General features: G+C 38.2%; 1 protein-coding gene and 1 non-coding gene across 2 annotated transcripts in view; one reads left to right on the top strand and one right to left on the bottom strand.

The window, feature by feature from the left end:
- LOC131169398 (vegetative cell wall protein gp1-like) overlaps positions 1 to 14,409 on the bottom strand; it is a 44,472-nt gene extending 30,063 nt beyond the window's left edge. The window contains exons 1-3 of the mRNA XM_058128619.1: positions 13,861 to 14,409; positions 13,437 to 13,518; positions 13,273 to 13,346 (exon numbers count right to left, since the gene is read on the bottom strand). Of these exons, the coding sequence (XP_057984602.1) occupies positions 13,273 to 13,346; positions 13,437 to 13,518; positions 13,861 to 14,409 (705 nt within the window). The remainder of the gene's footprint in view (positions 1 to 13,272; positions 13,347 to 13,436; positions 13,519 to 13,860) is intronic.
- A 6,036-nt stretch (positions 14,410 to 20,445) lies between these two features.
- Positions 20,446 to 20,552, top strand: LOC131170181 (small nucleolar RNA R71). The gene has a single exon (XR_009141117.1). It is a non-coding gene; the product is annotated as a small nucleolar RNA R71 (small nucleolar RNA).
- The last annotated feature ends 414 nt before the right edge of the window (positions 20,553 to 20,966 follow it).

Below are 20,966 nucleotides of genomic sequence, written 5' to 3'. Positions count from 1 at the left end.
GATTGCCCATCCGTCTGAGGATGGAAAGCTGTGCTGAAGTGGAGTTGTGTACCCAAGGACTAATGCAACTTCTTCCAAAATCTCGATGTAAACCTTGGGTCTCGATCAGATATGATGGAAAGTGGAATTCCATGTAGTCTAACTATCTCACTGATATACAATTCTGCTAACTTCTCCAGTGAGTAGTCACCCTAATCGGCAGAAGTGTGTCGACTTTCACAATCTATCTACTATCACCCATCTTTGCATCATACTTCTTTTGGGTGAGAGGTAGACCACTTACAAAATCCATGGTGACCGATCCCATTTCCATTCGGTATGCGTATAGGTCAGAGCAAACCCGATGGAACTTGATGTTCGCCTTAACTTGCGACATGTCAAGCATTTAGTCACATAGTCACTATGTCCTTCTTCATACTGTGCCACCAATATCAAGCTTGGATCATGATACATTTTTGTACTTCACGGTGCATAGCATAAACACTCGTATGTGCCTCTTTCGAATCTGGCCTTCAATTCCCATCATCCGGTACACATACTCTTCCTTTGTAGTGCACACCCATCCGCTTTCACCTCATAGTCGCTGCTTTTCCCTCCGAGATTTTGCTCATAATAGCCATTAACTTTTCATTTGCCTTTTGCCCATCTAAACTCTGCAGAAAGGTGTTTGGCCTCACTTGCAACTCACCCAAAATAGCTCCATCTCGAACCAAAGATAGACGGGCATTCAATGATCTCAAAGTCGTGATGGATTTTTCGCTCAAAGCATCAAGAACTACATTTGCTTTCCTGTGATGGTAGTCAATTACACAATCATAGTCCTTCAGAACTCAATCCATCGCCTCTGTCTAAGGTTGAGCTCCTTCGGTTGGTAAGTATTTCGTGCTTTTATGGTCTGTAAATGTAGCACTTTTCACCATACAAGTAATGCCTCCATATCTTCGGGTAAGATAATTGCTGCAAGCTCTAGATCATGGGTAGGGTAATTTTGTTCATGTGGCCTTAGCTGCCTGGAAGCATAAGCGACCACCTTCCCCTCTTGCATCAATACACACCCTAACCCATTATGAGAGGCATCACTGCAGACCACAAAGTCCTTTCGACACCGGGCAGTTAACACTGGTGCCTCTGTCAACATAGCCTTCAACTTCTCAAAACTGGTCTGACACTTATCATTCCAGTCAAATCTAACATTTTTGTGTAACAACTTGGTCATTGGAGCAGCTATTAAGGAAAATCCCTTCACAAATCTTCTGTAATACCCAGCTAGCCCCAAGAAAATTTTGACCTCAGTTGTATTCCTGGGAGGCTTCCATTCCATCACTGCTTCTATTTTCTTGGGATCCACCCTAATCCCATCAGCTGACACTATGTGTCCAAGGAATGCAATCTCATTCAACCAAAAGTCACACTTGGACAACTTAGCATACAGCTTCTTTTCTCTCAGGGTTTGCAGAACAATCCTCAAATGCTCATCATGTTCTTCCCTGGTCTTGGAATACACCAAAATATCATCAATAAAGACCACTACGAACCGATCTAGGTATGGATGGAAGATATGGTTCATAAGGTCTATGAATGCTGCTGGTGCATTTGTTAGGCCAAAGGGCATCACTAGGAACTCATAATGCCCATATCGGGTCCTGAATGCAGTCTTTGGCACATCTGCATCCTTCACCCTCAACTGATGATACCCTGATCTGAGATCAATTTTAGAAAATATTCCTGCTCCCTTCAACTGATCAAACAGATCATCAATTCTAGGCAATGGATATTTGTTCTTCACAGTCACTTTATTCAATTGCCGATAATCAATGCATAACCTCAAAGTCCCATCCTTCTTTTTCACAAACAGCACTGGAGCTCCTCATGGTGACACACTGGGACGTATGAATCCCTTTATCCAAGAATCCTCAGAATCGATTTTCAGTTCCTTCAATTCTGTGGGTGCCATCCTATAAGGAGCAATAGAGATTGGTGCTGTACCCGGCAGTATCTCAATAGCGAATTCAACTTCCCTTTCTGGTGGCAAACCAGGCAATTCTTCAGGGAACACATCTGAAAAGTTTTTTACTGTGGGTATGTCACACAGATCTGGCTTAGTCTGCCTAGTATCCACTACATGTGCTAGGTAGGCTTCACAGCCTTTTCTCATCAGTTTTCTTGCAACTGTGGCTGAGATGACATTGGACAAGAAATATGTCCTTTCCCCCATAACTGTAATCTCATTACCCTCAGGAGTTTTCAAAGAAATCCTCTTCAGTTTACAATCAACCATTGCCTGATGACGTGACAACCAGTCCATTCCCAAAATCACGTCAAACTCATGGAAAGGCAACTCAATCAAGTCTGCCAAAAATTCATACCCCTGAATCCTTAACAGGCAACCCTTGTACACTTTGTTCACAACTACACTGTGGCCCAATGGATTAGTGACAGAATGTCTTGGTCACTCTCCCCCACTAGTATCCCCCTTTCTACGGGTAGGTTGATGCAGATGTATGAATGAGTGGATCTTGGATCCACTAATGCATGCACAGATGTATTGTAGAGGGAGAACGTACCCCTGATGACGTCCGAGGCATCTTGCTCCTCCTGGGCTCTCATGGCATAGGCTCTGGCAGGTGGTCTACTCTCAGGCCTCTCTGCTAGCTCAGATGCAGGCCTCTGTGATGGTCCCACTGCCTCAGATTTGCCAGATTTCCTACCCCTTTGTGGTGCAGGAGCAGGTCTGTCTACTTGTGTTGGAGCAGCTGTAGCAGTTCTGCTTGGACAGTTCCTCAATTGATGCTCTGTTGACCCACACCTTAAGCAGGCACCAGTCACTCTCCAACACTCCCCCTTATGCCATTTCAGACAATGTGGACATGCAGAAGATGCTGGGGCTGGTCCCCTGAACCCCATCCCTGGAGAGCTGCCCACTGATGGTGTGGACTAACCTCTCCTAGGGGTGAACTATGGCCTGGGCCCCTGAGACTGACCCTGACCTTGTGGTTGACTTGAACTCTGTGCAGGTGGACCTTTGAACTTCTTCCCAGGTGCAGGAGATGAACTAGACTGACCCGGGCCCCTCTTCTGCTGTCTCTCTCTTCTGGTCTGCTCACTTATTCTAACCTTTTCAACCTTTATTGTAGCTTCCACTAACTTGGTGAAGTCGGTGATTCCCAAGGCAGTGATCATGATCTTTATGTTGTCATTTAATCCCTCTTCAAATCTCTTACACCTTTCGGCCTCATTAGGGACTATCTCCCTTCCATAGCGGCTTAATCTGACAAATTCCTTTTCATACTCGCCATCGTCACACCGTCTGCCTCAGGTTAATGAACTCTCTTCTTCTCTCTTCCATGTATACACTACCCACATATTTCTTCTTGAATTCTGAGAGGAAGAAGTCCCAAGTTATTACTTCTGGCTGTACTTCACTGGACACCGTATCCCACCATTCATATGCATCGTCTTGTAACAGAGATATGGCAGCTTCTAGGTTTTGCTCTGGAGTGCAGTGGAGTTGTTTTAAAACTCTGCCTGTTCTGTTCAACCAATTTTCGACTGCAACAGAATCATCTTCTCTCTTTCCAAAGAAATCCACTGCTCCAAATTTTCTCAATTTTTCCAGGTGTGATTTCGGTTGTGGAGGTGGTGGTGGTGGTGGCATTACCCCAGCCATTTGTTTGAAAAATTCGGCCATTTGTTGGAACACGGCCTGTGGAGGTCGAAAGGTGCTCGCTTGAGCCGGGCAGAGCAGGTTCTCCCCTACCCCAGCCTCGCCATCGCAGTGGAGTATGACTCTCCACTTCCTCCTCAACTGCCCTCTGAGATGTAGGGTCCATATCCTATTCAAAATAACAAAGACAAACAGATCTGCATTAGTGTCACCTCGACTCTTACAAATGCAATGCATGGTATGGACTCAATCTAGGCCCAAAAACGCCTAAACCGTGCTCTGATACCACTAAATGTGACACCCCTTACCCGTCTACAGTATATAAGAGTAAGATATGTCACACAAAGGTAAATTTAACACTCTATTTTATTTCAATCATTTTTATTCTTCTTTAATTTATTTTTATCATAGTTTTGAATACAATTTGTGAAATATAATTCATTTAAGTCATTTATTAAAATTATACTTTATTTGAGGTTCCGAAAATTTTATAGAAAATCCAGCAGAGTACCGGCTAAAAATGGAGAAAGCAGTTCTTCGGAACCTGTGAAAAACACTTCCAATAATCATTTTCAATCAATCCCAACTCCATTTCATCAACAAAATCTCAATATGTTTTTGAACAACATTTCCATTTCTCAATCATCCATCTCATATGATAATCATGTAAAAGTCGTAAATAAATATTCACTTTTTTATTCACAAACACAATTTCCACTATATACATTAACATCAAATTACATTATATAAGTCTCATTTACACAAGAGAAAATAAAAGATAGTTACAAAATACCAAAATGAAACCTAGTGTCCTACCAATGCACTGAAGATGGTGAGGTGACACGGACACTATGCAGAGCTGCAGGAGGTCTCACCCAGTCTGTGGTCTACTGGCTCTCACAAGATATCTCCGGAACTCACGCGTGGCAAAAGCAACGCGCTAAGCAATAATGCTTAGTGGTGCCAATAATAAAATAAAAATAAATAACAGAAAATAAATATGCAGTGAATGTATCGATGTCTTATTGCAAATAAATTTTTGATGAGTATTTGTAGTCTTACTTATTTTGTACTTATTATATTCATTATTTCATTAGATTTGTCCACTTTTATTTTTGGTTGCCCAAGTAACCTATCTTCGACGATCGGATCGATAAACGGGTAAACTGGCACTGGGTATCAAGTACCTCGGGCCGTCACACCATCGGTCACATATGTATCTCCCGGTGTGCAACAAAACAGCTAATAAGTTGTAAATAACATTAGGCACAAGGCCAAGTCTCAACATAATGTCAGAATGGCTAAAAGCCATGAAATCACCGAATGGCATAATGCCATGTGCAGTACTGCTAACTGAACCCTATTGGCATGCCAAACTATCCAAACCAATATTGTTAGGTATACTAGGGCATTTGATACTTTTGAATTTTTCAATTTTTGAATTTCAAGTTTTGGTGTTACTATTCCCTTCATTAGTCAACAAAAATGTTGACTTTTGCATAGAAAATAGGTACATTGGTTTTAACACTCCCAACATACCACATTTTACATTTTCTAAGCTTAACATTAATGGAGCAGAATTTTCAGTTTTCATACCCTATCTTTACTGTTCCATTAGTTGCTGTTGCAGTGGGAATTTGGGAAAATGGTCAACATGAAAGTTGTTCCTTATTTTGTCTAGTTGAATTTCTTTTTTTGAATCACTCCATTTGGAGTTTTTTAGCTCATGTTATGGTCCAAAAACCACAGCTGGCCGGATTGGGATTTTTCTGGACTGACCATATCTACAGTGCAGTGAATAGTGACTGCAACTCCCTTGTTGGATAGGTTCTGGTCATAATTTGGGGTAGGCTTCTTCATGAAAGTTGTTAGTCTATATCTTAGCTTGTTGCTGTAAAAATTTCAGGTCAATTGAGCCATTCTACAATGAGTTATGGCCAAATAAACAATCACTATTCATTTGGTCATTCTGCAGAAACTGGTTGCAGGACACCCGGATTGGGGCAAGTTTTTGGTCCACTTGGTTTGGTCTTATGGGAATAGTTTCTTCACCAAAGTTGTGCCATTATGTGTCTAGTTTCATGTCCAATTGGTCAAACACCAATTGAACTTACACAGCCCAAGTTATGGCTGTCCAAACAGGCTGGACTCACAGCCACCCTGCAAGTCTTACTAGGCAGCATACCAAATCAGTTTTCTAATGCTATAATTCACTCCAAGTTATGGTCAAATTACCTCAAATGGTCACTAATTGACCATTAGAATGTTCATATACCATTTCATAAGCAAACCCTAATTTTGTTCAAGTCTCCAAGTTCTCAAAGTTCAATTTATACATTAAACTTGCAATTTCAACTTAAATCATGTCCTTAAACATGAATTGAGTGAGAGAGAGAATAAATTGGGCACTAACCTTAGGAGGGCAGAATTTTTCCTTAGCTAACTTCAATTTTTCCTTCACTTTCTTGGCTTTTCTTGGCAGCCAAACACTTGCTCAAGATGTAATAGTAAATTTTTATGAAGGAAGGTAGGGATTTTATGGTGAAAAATTCAAAGTTAGCAAGGTGTAATGAAGGATAACAATGGTGGAAATGGGAGAGGTGGCTGTCGGCTGGTTTAGGAGAGGAAGATGCAGATTTGTTTTCAATTTTTGTCTCAATTATCTCTTTTTAAGTGCTTGTTGAAATTTGATTGGTGAAGGGCATTGCAATGACATCATGTGATGTCATAATTCTCAATTTCTTTCATTTTTCTTTTCTTTTCTTTTCTACTCATTTTCAATTCAATTTTTAGCAATATTTATTCATATTTTAGATCATCATAATTATTTACTTAACTGGACAAGTCGGCCAAAAATCGTCTCTGAAGGCGAAATGACCAAAATGCCCTCCGTTTGGCTTAACGGGTCAAAATTGTCTGTACAGATTGAAAAATTTTTCTAAATATTTTCTTGGCATTCTAATGCCATAGGAACCTCAATGACCCTTCTCTGGAGTCCCAAAAATTATTTTATGAATTTTTCCCCGGGTCTAGGGCTCTTAGTTACGAGAACCGCAACTTCTCACTAGGTTACCCATCGCTAGGGCACCGGCTCATTTAACTTGGTTATTTTTTATTTCTAAAATTTTTCCTAAATTTTTCTTATTAATATTTGAGTTAATTATGGTTCCTCACTTTAGTTTAAATATTTTTTCAGACGTTCTAGCTGTCCGGACCTACACTGGTCACCGGGACAGTAGAGTGTACGGAGTTGCTACAGGGAGGGTGTTATATTAATGGAGCTTGTGGATACCTTGGAAAGGAGAAGGGTGAATATTGCTTGCATTCAGGAGACTAAATGGGTAGGAGAGAAAAGTAAGGAAGTGGGTAATTCAGGGTACAAACTGTGATTTACCGGAAAGGAGAGAAACAAGAACGGAGTGGGTATAATCATAGACAGGACATTGAAAGACGCAGTAATAGCTGTGAAAAGAGTAGGAGATAGAATTATACTAGTAAAGCTAGTACTAGAAGGAGAAATAATAAATATAGTTAGTGCTTATGCCCCGCAAATAGGACTAGACAGTGAGAGTAAACAAAGGTTTTGGGAAGATATGGATGATTTAATGCAAAGCATACCGAATGAAGAGAATGTTTTCATTGGTGGAGATTTGAATGGACATGTAGGAAGTGATAGACAAGGTTATGAGAATGTTCATGGAGGTTTTGGTTTTGGAGTCGAAATGAGGAGAGAAAAAGCATCCTGGATTTTGCTATGGCATACGATCTAATACTAGCAAATACCTACTTTATAAAAAGAGAGTCACATTTAATGACTTTCAAAAGTGGGCAACATAAAAGCCAAATCGACTTCCTCTTATCCAGGAAGACAAATAGAGCTCTATGCAAGGATTGCAAGGTCATTCCAGGAGAGGCTTTAACAAGTCAATATCGGTTGGTGGTCTTAGATGTCAAGTTTAGGAACAATTCAAGTAAGGTCAGAAGAAATAGTGTAGCTCAAACAAAGTGGTGGGAGTTCAAAGGAGTAAAGCAAGTGAAGTTCAAAAATGAGCTTCTCGAGTCCGAAGTATGGAAGCTGGATATGGAGGCCAATGATATGTGGATACAGATGGCATCAAAGATTAGAGAAGGAGCTAGAAAAGTACTTGGAGAGTCTAAAGGACATGGACCACCCTCAAAAGAGAGATGGTGGTGGAATGAGGAAGTACAAAAGGCAGTGAAGAGAAAAAGGGAATGGTATAAGAAATTACCTAAATGTGATAATAATGAGACATATGAACAGTACAAGATAGCAAAGAAAGAGGCAAAAAAGGCAGTTAGTCAAGAAAGAGCACAGGCCTTTGAAAAGTTATATGAGAAACTTGGAACTAAAGAAGGGGAGAAAGATATTTATAAATTAGCAAGAACGAGAGAAAGGAAATGTCAAGATCTCAATCAAGTTAGGTGCATTAAGAATAAAGAAGGAAAAGTGTTGGTGAAAGATGAGGACATTAAAGAAAGATGGAGAAATTATTTTAATGATCTCTTTAATAATAGTCAAAATGGTAATAGCGTGATATAGATAATAGATCAATAGAAAAGAATATGAATTATACTAGAAGGATTCGATCTTTAGAAGTAAAGGAAGCACTTAAGAGTATGAAAGTGGGTAAAGCCTGTGGACCCGATGAAATACCAATTAAAGTGTGGAAGTATTTGGGAGATATGGGAGTGGCATGGTTAACTAAATTATTTAATAAGATTCTAAACTCAAAGAAAATGCCTGATGAATGGAGGAAGAGTATTTTAGTACCTATTTTTAAAAATAAGGGAGACATACAGAGTTGCTCAAATTATATGGGGATTTAAACTCATGAGCCATACTATGAAGTTGTGGGAGAGAGTTGTGGAGCATCGACTACGTCATGATACTTCTATCTCTCTCAATCAATTTGGTTTCATGCCCGGTCGTTCAACTATGGAAGCGATCTTTCTCATTAGAAGCTTGATGGAGAAATATAGAGATGTGAAGAAAGATCTACACATGGTTTTTATTGATTTGGAGTAGGCTTATGATAGTGTTCCAAGAGAGGTCTTATGGAATGTGTTAGAACAAAAGAGGGTATCTATTAGGTACTGGTGTGGCGAATCCGCAAGTATACGGGTCGTCTCAAGTAATAAATTGATGAATCAAGTATCGTTCCCACGAGGATTTGCTGTTTGATTACTAAACTATGAATGAAGCGATTATTTGGGCTAATGATTAATGAATAAATGGTAAATGTAAATGAGCAAGGTAAATTAAATAATCTAATTGAAATGGGTAAAGAGCAAACAAATAAATTCTAATTCTAGTTCGCAATTAAACTAAAATTAACAATGGATAATTTAAACGAAAGTCTAATTATGGTAAAAGTGATTCCAGAATTGGGGGTTTATGCATAAATTAATTGGGATTTGTCTTGGGCATTCCAATTTTTTTTAGGAAAAATAGAGTTTGAAGGAAATTGATTCTAAATCCCTTTGATATCTTTTCCAAGCAAATCAAAGCGTATTCTAAAATAACCAAACCTACTTTCGTATGTATTTGATTATTTTAAAACCCATTAAGTTTTGTAACCAATAATTAATTCCTCTTAAAGTCCTAGTTTATTTCTAAATCTAGGTGATTTTAAGTTCCAAATCCATGATTACCCATCAATGACTTTCACCTTTCGGTCCTTCAATCAAAGATTAACACAATACCCAATGGGTACCAACATTAGGCAAGTAAATCAAGCACACAAGGAAGGAATCAAAACTCATATTCATATAAAATAAGGAAATACCCAGTCCAAATCCACAAATTAATCTAAAACATATTTCCCAACTCTGAAATCTAAAGAGTTTACTCACTCATGATGGTATTTACAAGAAATATTGATGGAAAAGTAAAGGTAAACATGATAAGAGGACTGAGATAGAAAAACCCAGGTGGAAGAACCAAAATCTCTGGTTTCTGGAGCTCAAAAACTGGTGCAGCAGCTCCTCCCCCAAGAGAAATGGCGCCTCCTCTCTCTTTCTATTAAAATTTTCTTTTCTTTTTTTTTTTCTCTCCCTTTCCTCCTATCCTCCTCTTCGAGAAAATAAGGAAATGATCCCTTTATATCGTCCCTAAAAGTTGCCCTAAAAGCAAATAAAAGGCAAGGAGTGGATAGGAAATGAGATGTAAAATTATCCAAGTCAGCAGCACTATTCACGTTCTGGGCAGTCTGCTTAGAGTTCGGCTTAACCCTAAGCAGCTTTTTAGCAAATTTCAGCTTCTGGTCGCACTGTCTGCGTAAGGTTAAGCAGACCTTCAGCAAATCTCGGCAGACTTAGAGTAAAATAGACTTTTCTGCTCATGCTTGACTTGTGCTGCACCTTAAGCACTGCCGCTTTACCCTAAGCATGATCTTAAGCAAAGCCTCAAGAAAATTTCGGCTGGTTTACTTTTTCAAGGTTTGATTTCTTTAACTTTCCTCCATGCTTAAAGAACTCCAAATTTCTTCAAATCACTTCCTATTGCACTCATTGATCTTCGATTTGCCACAAAATCCTATCAAAAACAACAAAATTACAAAAATCACATATAAAGTATTTAAATTTAACAAATAAGCTAAAATAAAGCTAAAAACATAAAATATACTAAAATATAAGGGCAAAATGGATGCAAAACTACCCTAAAATGCCTATATGAAATGAGTGTAACAAATTCCCCCAAACTCAAACCTTTGCTTGTCCTCAAGCAAATTAAAGCAATTAATGCAATTTGGGGTACCTTACCTTAAATTTATGAAAATTACTTATCCAAACTTTCAAGCTTACCTTTAGCCACCAACAAACCATATACCCACTTTCAAGATGCAAAGAATTCAATTCTTCCCAAAGTTATCACCGCTTAGCCTTGGGTCAATTATTCATATCATCAAGCCCAAACCAATCAATTACAAAGAATAATCATGCCTAAATAGACTATAGGGTAATCCACAAACTAAAGTGTCTCAAATAATGATGGAAGTAAATGAATGGATTAATGATATCACAATCCCATAGGCAATTCTCCTATTCCAATCTCCACTAATGTAGCAAATCACCATCAAAAGATCAAAAGGACTTTCAAGGGTTGTAGGGGCTAAGGGGGTGATAATGTGGCTAACAAGAAAGGGATAAGGGTAACAAAATATGAGAATAGTCAAATTATTAAGAGATCAAGAAACACAAATTCCTTTTTTTTTATATATTATTTTTATTTTTATTTTTATTTTATTTTATTATTTTTTTATTTATGAATCAATTGGGAGAAGGAATTTTATAACTATTCACCAATGCTAGCATATAATTTTGAAGCTTTTAGAGGGACTACATAAATAACATTGACTTTGAATTACAATTGTCCCTTTCAATTCACCCCCAAACTCATTTCTTTGCATACTTGAGTGGTGAATTACTTTACATACCATAATTGAATTTGCTAGCCTTTTTACTTTAGCCACTTCTCCCAACTAATTATTATTATTATTAAATTTTTTTTTAAGTGTATCTATCACTCAAAGAATTATTCTCATGGAGGGTAGGTAAGTGTTTGGGTTTGTGGCTAGGCATTAATGTGGGTTCCAAAGAAATAAGAGGGATAAATGTAGGCTCAAATTGGTTTCAAAGGAAATTTTGAAGTGAGGTTGGCTAAGGCTAAAATATGGGTTTAAAATTCAAAGAATGCCTAGATCATTTCTTTTTCAAGTGTATGCTATGATTTCGCCTTGAAAGGTTTAGGAAGATTGTTCTAGGATTGGTGAGACATCAATTAGCTACTTCTGACCCTAGAGTTTTCTCTAAGCACTCAAAGTCAATGCAATTGATTGGGTGGCCCTTGGCTAAGAAGATATAAACTAAAGCAAGAATCTAATAACTTTGCACCTATCCAGAACTTTCAATCCATCAAACCCTTCTAAAAGTAAGCTCAATTGCTCTTCAAAACAATTCTCAATCCTCTAAGGATAAGGTAAAAATTTATTTTTATGATATGCATGATCCTCAAATGAATGCATAAATCAAATTAAAACTAAGTGTAATCTATATGAAAACTATATGCAAATGTATGTATATGGGTATAGACATGTGTGTGGTATATGTAAAAGTGTATGGATTATCTATATATGGATGAATGAAATGCAATAAATGAATGAAAGAAAATTTTAAAAAATTTTGCAAAAATATTGCCCTCACCCCCAAACTCAAATGAAACATTGTCCTCAATGTTTAAAATGAATGCAAAGATGGGCAAAATTGTGTGAATTACTCAATTATTGAAATTTATACAATTGGGGATTAAATCAATGTAAGCTCAAGTATTTCAAAATTAGCTCAAAATGATATTAACAATGAAGCTTTAGAGAGAAAAATGTGAAAAAGTATCCCAAATGTATGAATTTACACTGCTTAAGATGTTGCTTAACCTGTTGCGTAGGGTAAAGCGAAAGCATAAGCATTGGCAACATACCATAGGCATAACTGGTGTAAGGGAAACTGTTACCTTCAACTGATGTGGAACAGTTGCAGCTCAAAGAAAATTTGTGCAACTCATCAATGTCAACAAAATTAGGATTGAAGAAAAGATAAAGTGCAAAAATAATATGCAAGAATATGAAAAAGTGTAAAGAAATAAAATGTAACAGTTAAATAAAAAATTAAACCAAAAAGCATTCACAGAGTAACTATGTTCATAGCAGAAAATAAAATAGAGTAAACTAAAAGAAGGAAGTGCAGGTATAATCATAAAAACTAATTACCAAAGTATTACAACCATGACCAAAGTTTGAAAATTAAAATAAACAGATTACAAAATAAACCTAAAACAGAAATTAGAACTATTGCTACTGATCAAGCTTTGCTGTCAAGGATTTGCTGCTGAACCAGGGTGTGCTTCATGTTCTGCAGCAGGTTCATTGTGATCCGAAGCTTGTAAGGATTTCAAGTTTTCATAAGTCTTTCATTTCTTGAAACATGGCTTGGCCCCAATGATATAAATTGTTGTAGGATTGGGCCAGTTTGTTGTAAAGCTCCAGCATTTGAAGTTGATGTTGCTTCTGTTTCTTTTTAAGAGATAAAAGTCTCTTTTTAAGTTTCTTTTCTAGCTTCTTCTTTTGGTTAACCTGCTCCTGACCCATGGTTTCAATTTTGATTTCTAAGCTCTTCAAGGTAGCAAGAATTTCTGTGGTGTCAGGTGAGGGAACAGATGGTTGGACAGTGAAGCTTGTTATTCTGGATTCCAAGGATTTTAAGAGGGATAAAATGTCTGCTGAAAACTGTGGGGTAGAGGTTGGTTGTGGTTCTGCTGGTGCAAAGGTGGTGGGGTCTGCAGTACCAGTGGTATCAGGATGTTGCTGTAACAGGGTATAGGTATGGCCCATTTTCTCACAAACATCCATATGCAGCAACATTGTGCTGTCTATATATGATTCCCCAGAAACTGGCAGCAATTTATATAGACTAGCATCAAAACTAAATGAGTTTGCTATAGCAGTGATATACCCCCCAAAAACAATACTACCTTTAGTATGCTTTGTGACAGTTTGGTGCCAATGGTAAGCTATGAAATGGGCTGTGCTTACTGGTTTTCTCTCCTTCATGCACCACAAGAGAAACAAATCCCCAGCACCCACAATACTGTTACTGTGTCCCCTTCCTAAAACAGTGTAAGTAATGAACTTATGGAGGTATTTCAATACATGGTCAACTATCCTAGAGGCTTTTGCAGTCCTCTGTTTATAATAACCTCCAAAAGGTGCAATATCCTTCCAGAATTTAACAGGGTCATAAACAGTTTGCTGCCACTCAATGTTTTTATATCCTGAATCCTGAAAACCAAAAATTGCATTCATAGCAGCCATGTCTAATTCCCTATCAGTTCCAGCACATCGAAAATATATCATATCTCTATGTTCAGGCACTGCTGGTTTGAAACTCAGCCTTAGGGAACTCAAAAATTCCAGGGTTAGATCTTTGTACACTGGTTCCCTAATTTTAGCAAAGTCATCCAAACAAAGATTCAAATAGGCAAATACAGAGTCATAAATGCCTAATTCTTTCAAAATCTGCTCATCCATATACTTGTTTGCCAAAATTGTTTTAGAAACTAATTTCTCATAGGCCTTTTTCATACCCATATCCCTAAAAGCCCAAGGTAATGGAGAAATTACCTCCTCGATATTATCTGCAGATGATGCAGGTGCTGGAGAGTGTAAGGGAGACTGAGGTACTGGTGTTTGGACCGCTGGTGTTGGGGTTTGCGAGGAAGACCTGGTCCGTTTGCTAACTGGTTCAGAGGACGGCTGAGGTGGAGAGTTCAGGTCGAAGGGAACAGAAGGTACTCGTTTCCGTTTTCCGAGAGGGGTTTTCTTAGGTTTACTTGCAGCCCTTTTTGTTTTGCCTTTTGTTTTTGTTTGAGTAGACACAGGTTCAGGCGCTGGTTCTGGGGAATGGGTGTCGGGAATTGGTGTTTCATTTTGTGGCTCGGATTGCAGCGAGAGGGGAGTAGGCGGAATGAGAGGTGGTATTTGGCTTGGGGGTGGTGGCGGTGACTGAGGTGGTGGCGATTGTGGTAGTGGTGGCGTTTGTGGTGGTGGGGACTGAGGTGATGGCGGACTGGGGCTGGGGTTAGGGTTTGTGGGTAATGAGGATGGAATACCCATTTTAGATTTGACAGAATGTCGAAGTCCACTGAGTTTGGGTTTGTGAGAGGACCACATTTTGGTTCTTACCATTTTAATGAAAAGGAGGAAACCTTTCGGCTTCCTGTAAAAATTGCCGGAAAAATGGCGTGAGGAAGGAAGTCGACGAGGTTTATCGGGAGTGTTGGCGAGGTTTTTGGAAAATTGGCGGAAGTGCTGGGCCTTTTAAAATGTGGGGTAGACATGTGGTATTTTGGGCCATGCTTAGGGTTAGGCATAAGGTTCAGCAGAATTTGCTTAAGACTTTGCTTGACAAGCAATGTCATCAGCAAGTTTCGGCAGGTTTTGGGCAAAATTGTGGTTTTGCTTACCAAAATCAGTCCAAAAGCTATGGAATGCTATTGTGACCCTCAGCAATTACCAAATACACACAAACACCATAAAATTGAGGGATTTAAGTTCATCATCTCTTAGAACTCATCAAACACCATATATTTTCATTTACCTCATGCAAGCATTTTTTCAATTTAGGATCAATTTTTGACTACCTTTGTACACATTTAATGAAATGGTCTCCCTTCTTACTTATACCAAAAGCACATTTCAGCAGCATTTGAGACAAGTTCCAATCAGTCAAGAATTGTAGAAAAGACATGGAAATTGACCTTTTTAGCAGCATGAACAGTAGCATGAACAGTAGCCAAAATCTGCAGATTTCAAAAATTAGCAGCAATTCCAAACAAAAGCATGCAAATTCCTATCAGACTACAAAATTGTATATACACTAAAAGGTGAAACTTAACAAACATTATTTTTGCACTTCAATAAAGCTCACATCAGTCCTAAATATCAAAATTGATCCTCATTCAAGTTGCATTTCACAGAATTTACACAAAACACAAAATCAAGCATGTGCTATCAAGTGGATTGCAATATCAACAATTTAGCACAAGTTTAAAGGTGTTACTGTTCACAAGCACTGCATAAAGTGCAGAATGTTGCTTCTACTTGCTCTCTTTTCAATTCTTTGTTTTTTTGCCAAAAGTGTAAATTTGCCCCATCTTCATGAATGACCTACAAAAGATAAACAAATGTCACTTTTGAGATTAATTAGGGTGAAAACTGAAAGTGAAATGAAATGGAAAATTAATGAACTATAAAAGGATACGCTTAGGTTGCCTCCCAAGAAGCGCTTGTTTAAGGTCTTAAGCTTGACCTTCCACTCCAATTCTCCTAAGTATCCCTGATTGGAGAACTAAGCCATGAAACCTCTACAAACTTTTGCGTGGGTTCTCCAACAATATAATGTTTTAATCTCTGCCCATTAACTTTGAAAGTCCCTGAGGTTTCATTGCCTATCTCAACAGCTCCATAGGGGTATACTTTTATAACAGTGTAGGGCCCTGACCATCTTGACTTCAATTTTCCTGGAAACAACCTTAACCTAGAGTTATATAGGAGAACAACATCACCTTCTTGAAATTCTTTCCTCCTAATATGCTTATCATGCCATCTCTTAGTTCTTTCCTTGTAAAGCTTGGCATTTTCATAAGCATCCAATCTAAGCTCCTCAAGTTCATTTAGTTGCAGCATTCTTTTTTCTCCTGCAATTTTTAAGTCGAAGTTCAGTGTCCTTATGGCCCAATATGCTCTATGCTCCAACTCCAAAGGTAAATGACAAGCCTTCCCATAAACCAATCTAAATGGGGTAGTTCCGATAGGAGTTTTAAAAGCTGTTCTATAGGCCCAAAGAGAATCATCTAACTTTAGTGACCAATCTTTCCTTGAACTATTCACTGTTTTCTCAAGAATTCTTTTCAGCTCTCTGTTGGAGATCTCCACTTGACCACTAGTTTGTGGATGGTAGGGTGTTGCAACCTTATGCTTCACTCCATATTTTTGCAATAATCTTTCAAAATGATGGTTGCAAAAATGAGAACCTCCATCACTTATAATGGCACGTGGAGTTCCAAATCTTGTAAAAATGAACTTTTTAAGGAACTTAATCACAACTCTAACATCATTAGTTGGAGATGGTATAGCTTCAACCCATTTGCTCACATAATCTACTCCAACTAAAATGTATTTGTGTCCCAATGACGATGGAAAAGGTCCCATGAAATCAATGCCCCACACATCAAATAGTTCCACTTCCAATATATTTTGGAGGGGCATTTCATCTCTCTTTGAGATATTACCTATCCTTTGACACCTATCACATGCATTTACAAACTTCCTCACATCCTTAAACATGTGTGGCCAAAAGAACCCTGCTTGAAGAACTTTTTCTGCAGTCTTTGTCACACTCATATGACCCCCATAAAGTGAAGAATGGCAATCTCTAATAACAGTCCCTATCTCCTCATCAGCTAAACATCTTCTAATCAGCCCATCTCCACATCTCTTGAACAAAAATGGCTCTTCCCAATCATAATCCTTCACATCAAAAAGAAATTTCTTCTTTTGCTGCCATGTTAGATCAGGTGGAAGGATTCCACACACTAGATAGTTCACAAAATCTGCATACCAAGGGGTTTTTGCATTCATGATTACTAACAGTTGCTCATCAGGAAAATAATCATCTATTGGGGGTTCTTTTCCCAGATTGTCTCCTTGTTCTTGCCTCAATCTAGATAGATGATCTGCTACCACATTTTCTACTCCTTTCTTATCTTTAATTTCCAAGTCAAACTCTTGAAGGAGTAGCACCCACCTTATCAATCTAGGTTTAGCCTCTTTTTTCTGAAGGAGATACTTGATAGCTGCATGATCCGTGTACACTATTACCTTAGACCCCACAAGATAGGACCTAAATTTGTATACTGCAAATACTACTGCTAAAAACTCTTTCTCTGTAGTAGAGTAGTTTATTTGAGCATCATCTAAGGTCCTACTCGCATAGTATATTGTGTACACCTTCTTATCTCTCCTTTGTCCCAAAATAGCCCTAATGGCATAATCACTAGCATGGCACATTAACTCAAAAGGTAATGACCAATCGGGTGGCTGCATAATAGGAGGAGATATCAGAGCCTCCTTTATCTTGCAAAAAGCATTCATACAATTAGTATCAAAATTAAATTCCACGTCTTTACTCAATAAATTGGTAAGAGGCTTAGAAATTTTAGAGAAATCCTTGATGAATCTCCTGTAAAATCCAGCATGCCCCAAGAAACTCCTCACTCCCTTCACAGATGTTGGGGGTGGCATTTTCTCAATAATTTCTACCTTTGATTTATCCACCTCAATACCCCTGTTTGACACAAGATGCCCCAAAACAATTCCTTCTTGTACCATAAAATGGCACTTTTCCCAATTCAAAACTAAATTGAACTCTTCACATCTCTGCAAAACCTTAGACAAGTTAGATAAGCATTCATCAAAAGATTTACCATACATAGAAAAAATCATCCATGAACACTTCCATAATACCCTCAATCATGTCAGAAAATATGGACATCATACATCTTTGAAATGTAGCAGGGGCATTACATAGTCCAAATGGCATCCTTCGCTATGCAAAGGTACCATAAGGACATGTGAAGGTAGTTTTATCCTGATCATCTGGGTGAATAGGGATCTGAAAGAACCCTGAATAGCCATCCAAATAGCAAAAATAAGAATGATGAGCTAGTCTCTCAAGCATTTGATCTATAAATGGTAATGGAAAATGGTCCTTTCTAGTTGCCTTATTCAATTTCCTATAATCTATACACATTCTCCATCCAGTTACAGTTCTTGTAGGTATTAGTTCATCATTTTCATTTTTCACCACTGTGATGCCCCCTTTCTTAGGTACAACATGAACTGGACTTACCCAATTGTCGCCGTAAATGTGGTAAATGATACTGCATCAAGCAATTTCAAGATCTCCTTTTCACAACCTCTTTCATGTTTGGATTCAATCTCCTTTGTGATTCTCGAGAGGCTTTATGGTCATTTTCCAACAAAATTCTATGCATGCACACAGAAGGATGTATTCCTTTAATATCATCAATGGTATAACCAATTATCCTTCTATGCTTCCTAAGAACTCTCAATAATTTTTCAACTTCACAATCATTCAATTTAGCACTAACAATCACAGGATATGTGGAATTTTGCCCTAGAAAAGCATACCTGAGATTTGTTGGAAGAGGTTTCAACTCTACCTTAGGTGCTTCACTTTTCTCAAGCTTTGATGATGAAGTTGTTTCTTGCTTCAAGTCCCCAATTTTTTCAATATCAACCATAGGCAATGGTGGATTTCCTTCCAAAATTGTAGCATATTCTGCAGCTTCCTCAATCTCATCCCTTTTTTTGATGTTATGAACCAAACAAGCTTCTAAGGGATCTTTAGGATGTTGCTTTTTAAGCACTTCTCTAACCTCTTCATCTATCACATCAACTCTCAAGCATGAGTTTGAATCATCTTTCTTTTTCATTGCTTGAAACAAATTAAATTCAACTTTCTCTTCCCCAACTTCTAATGTAAGCCTCCCATTTTTTACATCAATCACAGCTCCAACAGTAGCAAGGAAAGGTCTACCAAGAATAATAGGAATGTGTACGTCCTCCTCCATCTCCAATACCACAAAATCCACTGGTATGAAAAATTTTCCAACTTTTAGAGGAACATTCTCAACTATTCCAATTGGAAATTTAATAGACCTATCTGCTAACTGTAGTGATATGGTAGTAGGCTTCATTTCTCCAATCTTCACTTTCTCATAGATAGACAATGGCATCAGACTAACACTGGCTCCAAGATCGCATAAAGCCTTATCTATACTGATATCCCCAATGTGACATGGTATGGAGAAACTCCCAGGATCTTTCAGTTTGGGTGGAAGCTTATTTTGCAAAATAGCACTGCTTTCTTCCGTGAGAGCTACAGTCTCAAATTCCTCCAATTTCTTCTTGTTAGATAAAATTTCCTTCAAAAATTTGGCATATGAAGGCATTTGTGCTAAGGCATCAGTGAAAGGAATAGTCACATGCAAAGACTTCAATACCTCCAAAAACTTCCCAAATTGTTTATCCAATTTCGCTTTCTAAAACCTTTGTGGGAATGGTAAAGGTGGCATGTAGGCTTTAGGTGCAACATATTTAGGTTCTTCCTCTTTCCTCTCCCTCTTCTTACTTCCTTTTTCTTCCATTAAATTTTCTTTCTCAGCTTCAATTCTAACTTCAGCTTCAGTTTGTTCATCTCCTTCTCTGTTTTTCTCTTCTTCAACTTTCTCTTCAATCTTTTTATCTCCATCCTCCAATATCTTTCCACTCCTCAATGTAATAGCCTTGCAATGCTCCCTTGAATTTTCTGGCTGGCTAGGGAGCTTCCCAAATGCTTTGTTACTTGAAGAGCTAGCTTGTTGAGCTATTTGATTCTCTAACATCTTGTTGTGTGTTGCCAATTGATCCACTTTAGATGCTAATTGAGAAATCATTTCTTGTTGACTTTGATGGCTCACAAGTAGAGTTTCAATCATAGATTCCAATCTAGCTGTCTTGTCTAGTTGTGCTTGTTGTGGTAGAGGTGGAGCAGGTGCATTTTGAGGTTTAGAAATTCCAGGAGGAGGACCTCTATTCTGCTGAAAGTTCTGATGTTGTTGATATCCAGAAGGTTGCTGAAAATTTTGATTTTGCCCTTGTCTACCTCCCCAAGAGAAATTTGGGTGGTTTCTCCATGCTGGATCATAAGTTGCAGAAAATGGGTTACCACCTGGTCTTTGATTGTAGTTCCCCACATAATCCACTTGCTCACTTGAAAAATCTTGATTTAGTGCAGAAAAATCTGCTGCACAATTGACATTTGCAGCTCCAACTTCTAGTGAATTACTAGAACCTCCGGCTGAAGAATCTACTTTCATGCTTAGCTTGTCCATCTTCCTTGTCAAAGCATCAAACTTAGCATTAATCATATTCATGGCATCAAGCTCAAACATACCAGCTGGTTTCTTGATCTCATTCCTCTCACAACTCCATTGGTAGTTGTTATAAGCAATTTTATCAAGAGCAGAAAAAGCTTCATCTTCAGATTTTTCCATAAGATCACCTCCAGAAGATGCATCAATTGTGCTTCTAATAGCTGGTGAAACTCCATTGTAAAAGTGTTGAACAAGCATCCACTTAGGAATCCCATGATGTGAACATCTCCTTTGCAAATCCTTGTACCTCTCCCATGCTTCATATAAGCTCTCATCATCTCTAGGTTTGAAAGAAGTCAGCTCATTTCTTAGCTTAGCTGTCTTGCTTGGTGGAAAATATTGAGCCAAAAATGCTTGAGAAAGTTCATCCCATGTTGTGATAGAACCCAGTGGCAAAGAATGTAACCACTCTCTAGCTCGGTCCTTCAGAGAAAAAGGAAATAATCTGAGTCGAATTGCATCATCAGAAACTCCATTTATCTTCAACATATCACTAATCTCAAGAAAGTGTGCTAGATGCACATGTGGACTTTCACTTGGATTTCCTCCAAATTGTGCTTGTTGTACCATTTGACAGAGTGCAGGCTTCAGTTCAAAATTATTAGCTTCTACCCTTGGTCTTGTGATACTTGGCATGAAATCTCCAATGTTAGGATAGGCATGATCCTTTACAGAGCGGTTGTTATTGTTATTGTTGTTGTTGTCAGCCATTTCTTCTTGTAATTGATC

Source organism: Hevea brasiliensis, chromosome 10 (assembly GCF_030052815.1).
Source record: "Hevea brasiliensis isolate MT/VB/25A 57/8 chromosome 10, ASM3005281v1, whole genome shotgun sequence".
Classification (NCBI taxonomy): domain Eukaryota; kingdom Viridiplantae; phylum Streptophyta; class Magnoliopsida; order Malpighiales; family Euphorbiaceae; genus Hevea; species Hevea brasiliensis.
Note: the sequence above shows the minus strand (reverse complement) of the source record. Positions and strands in the feature narration are given on the sequence as shown.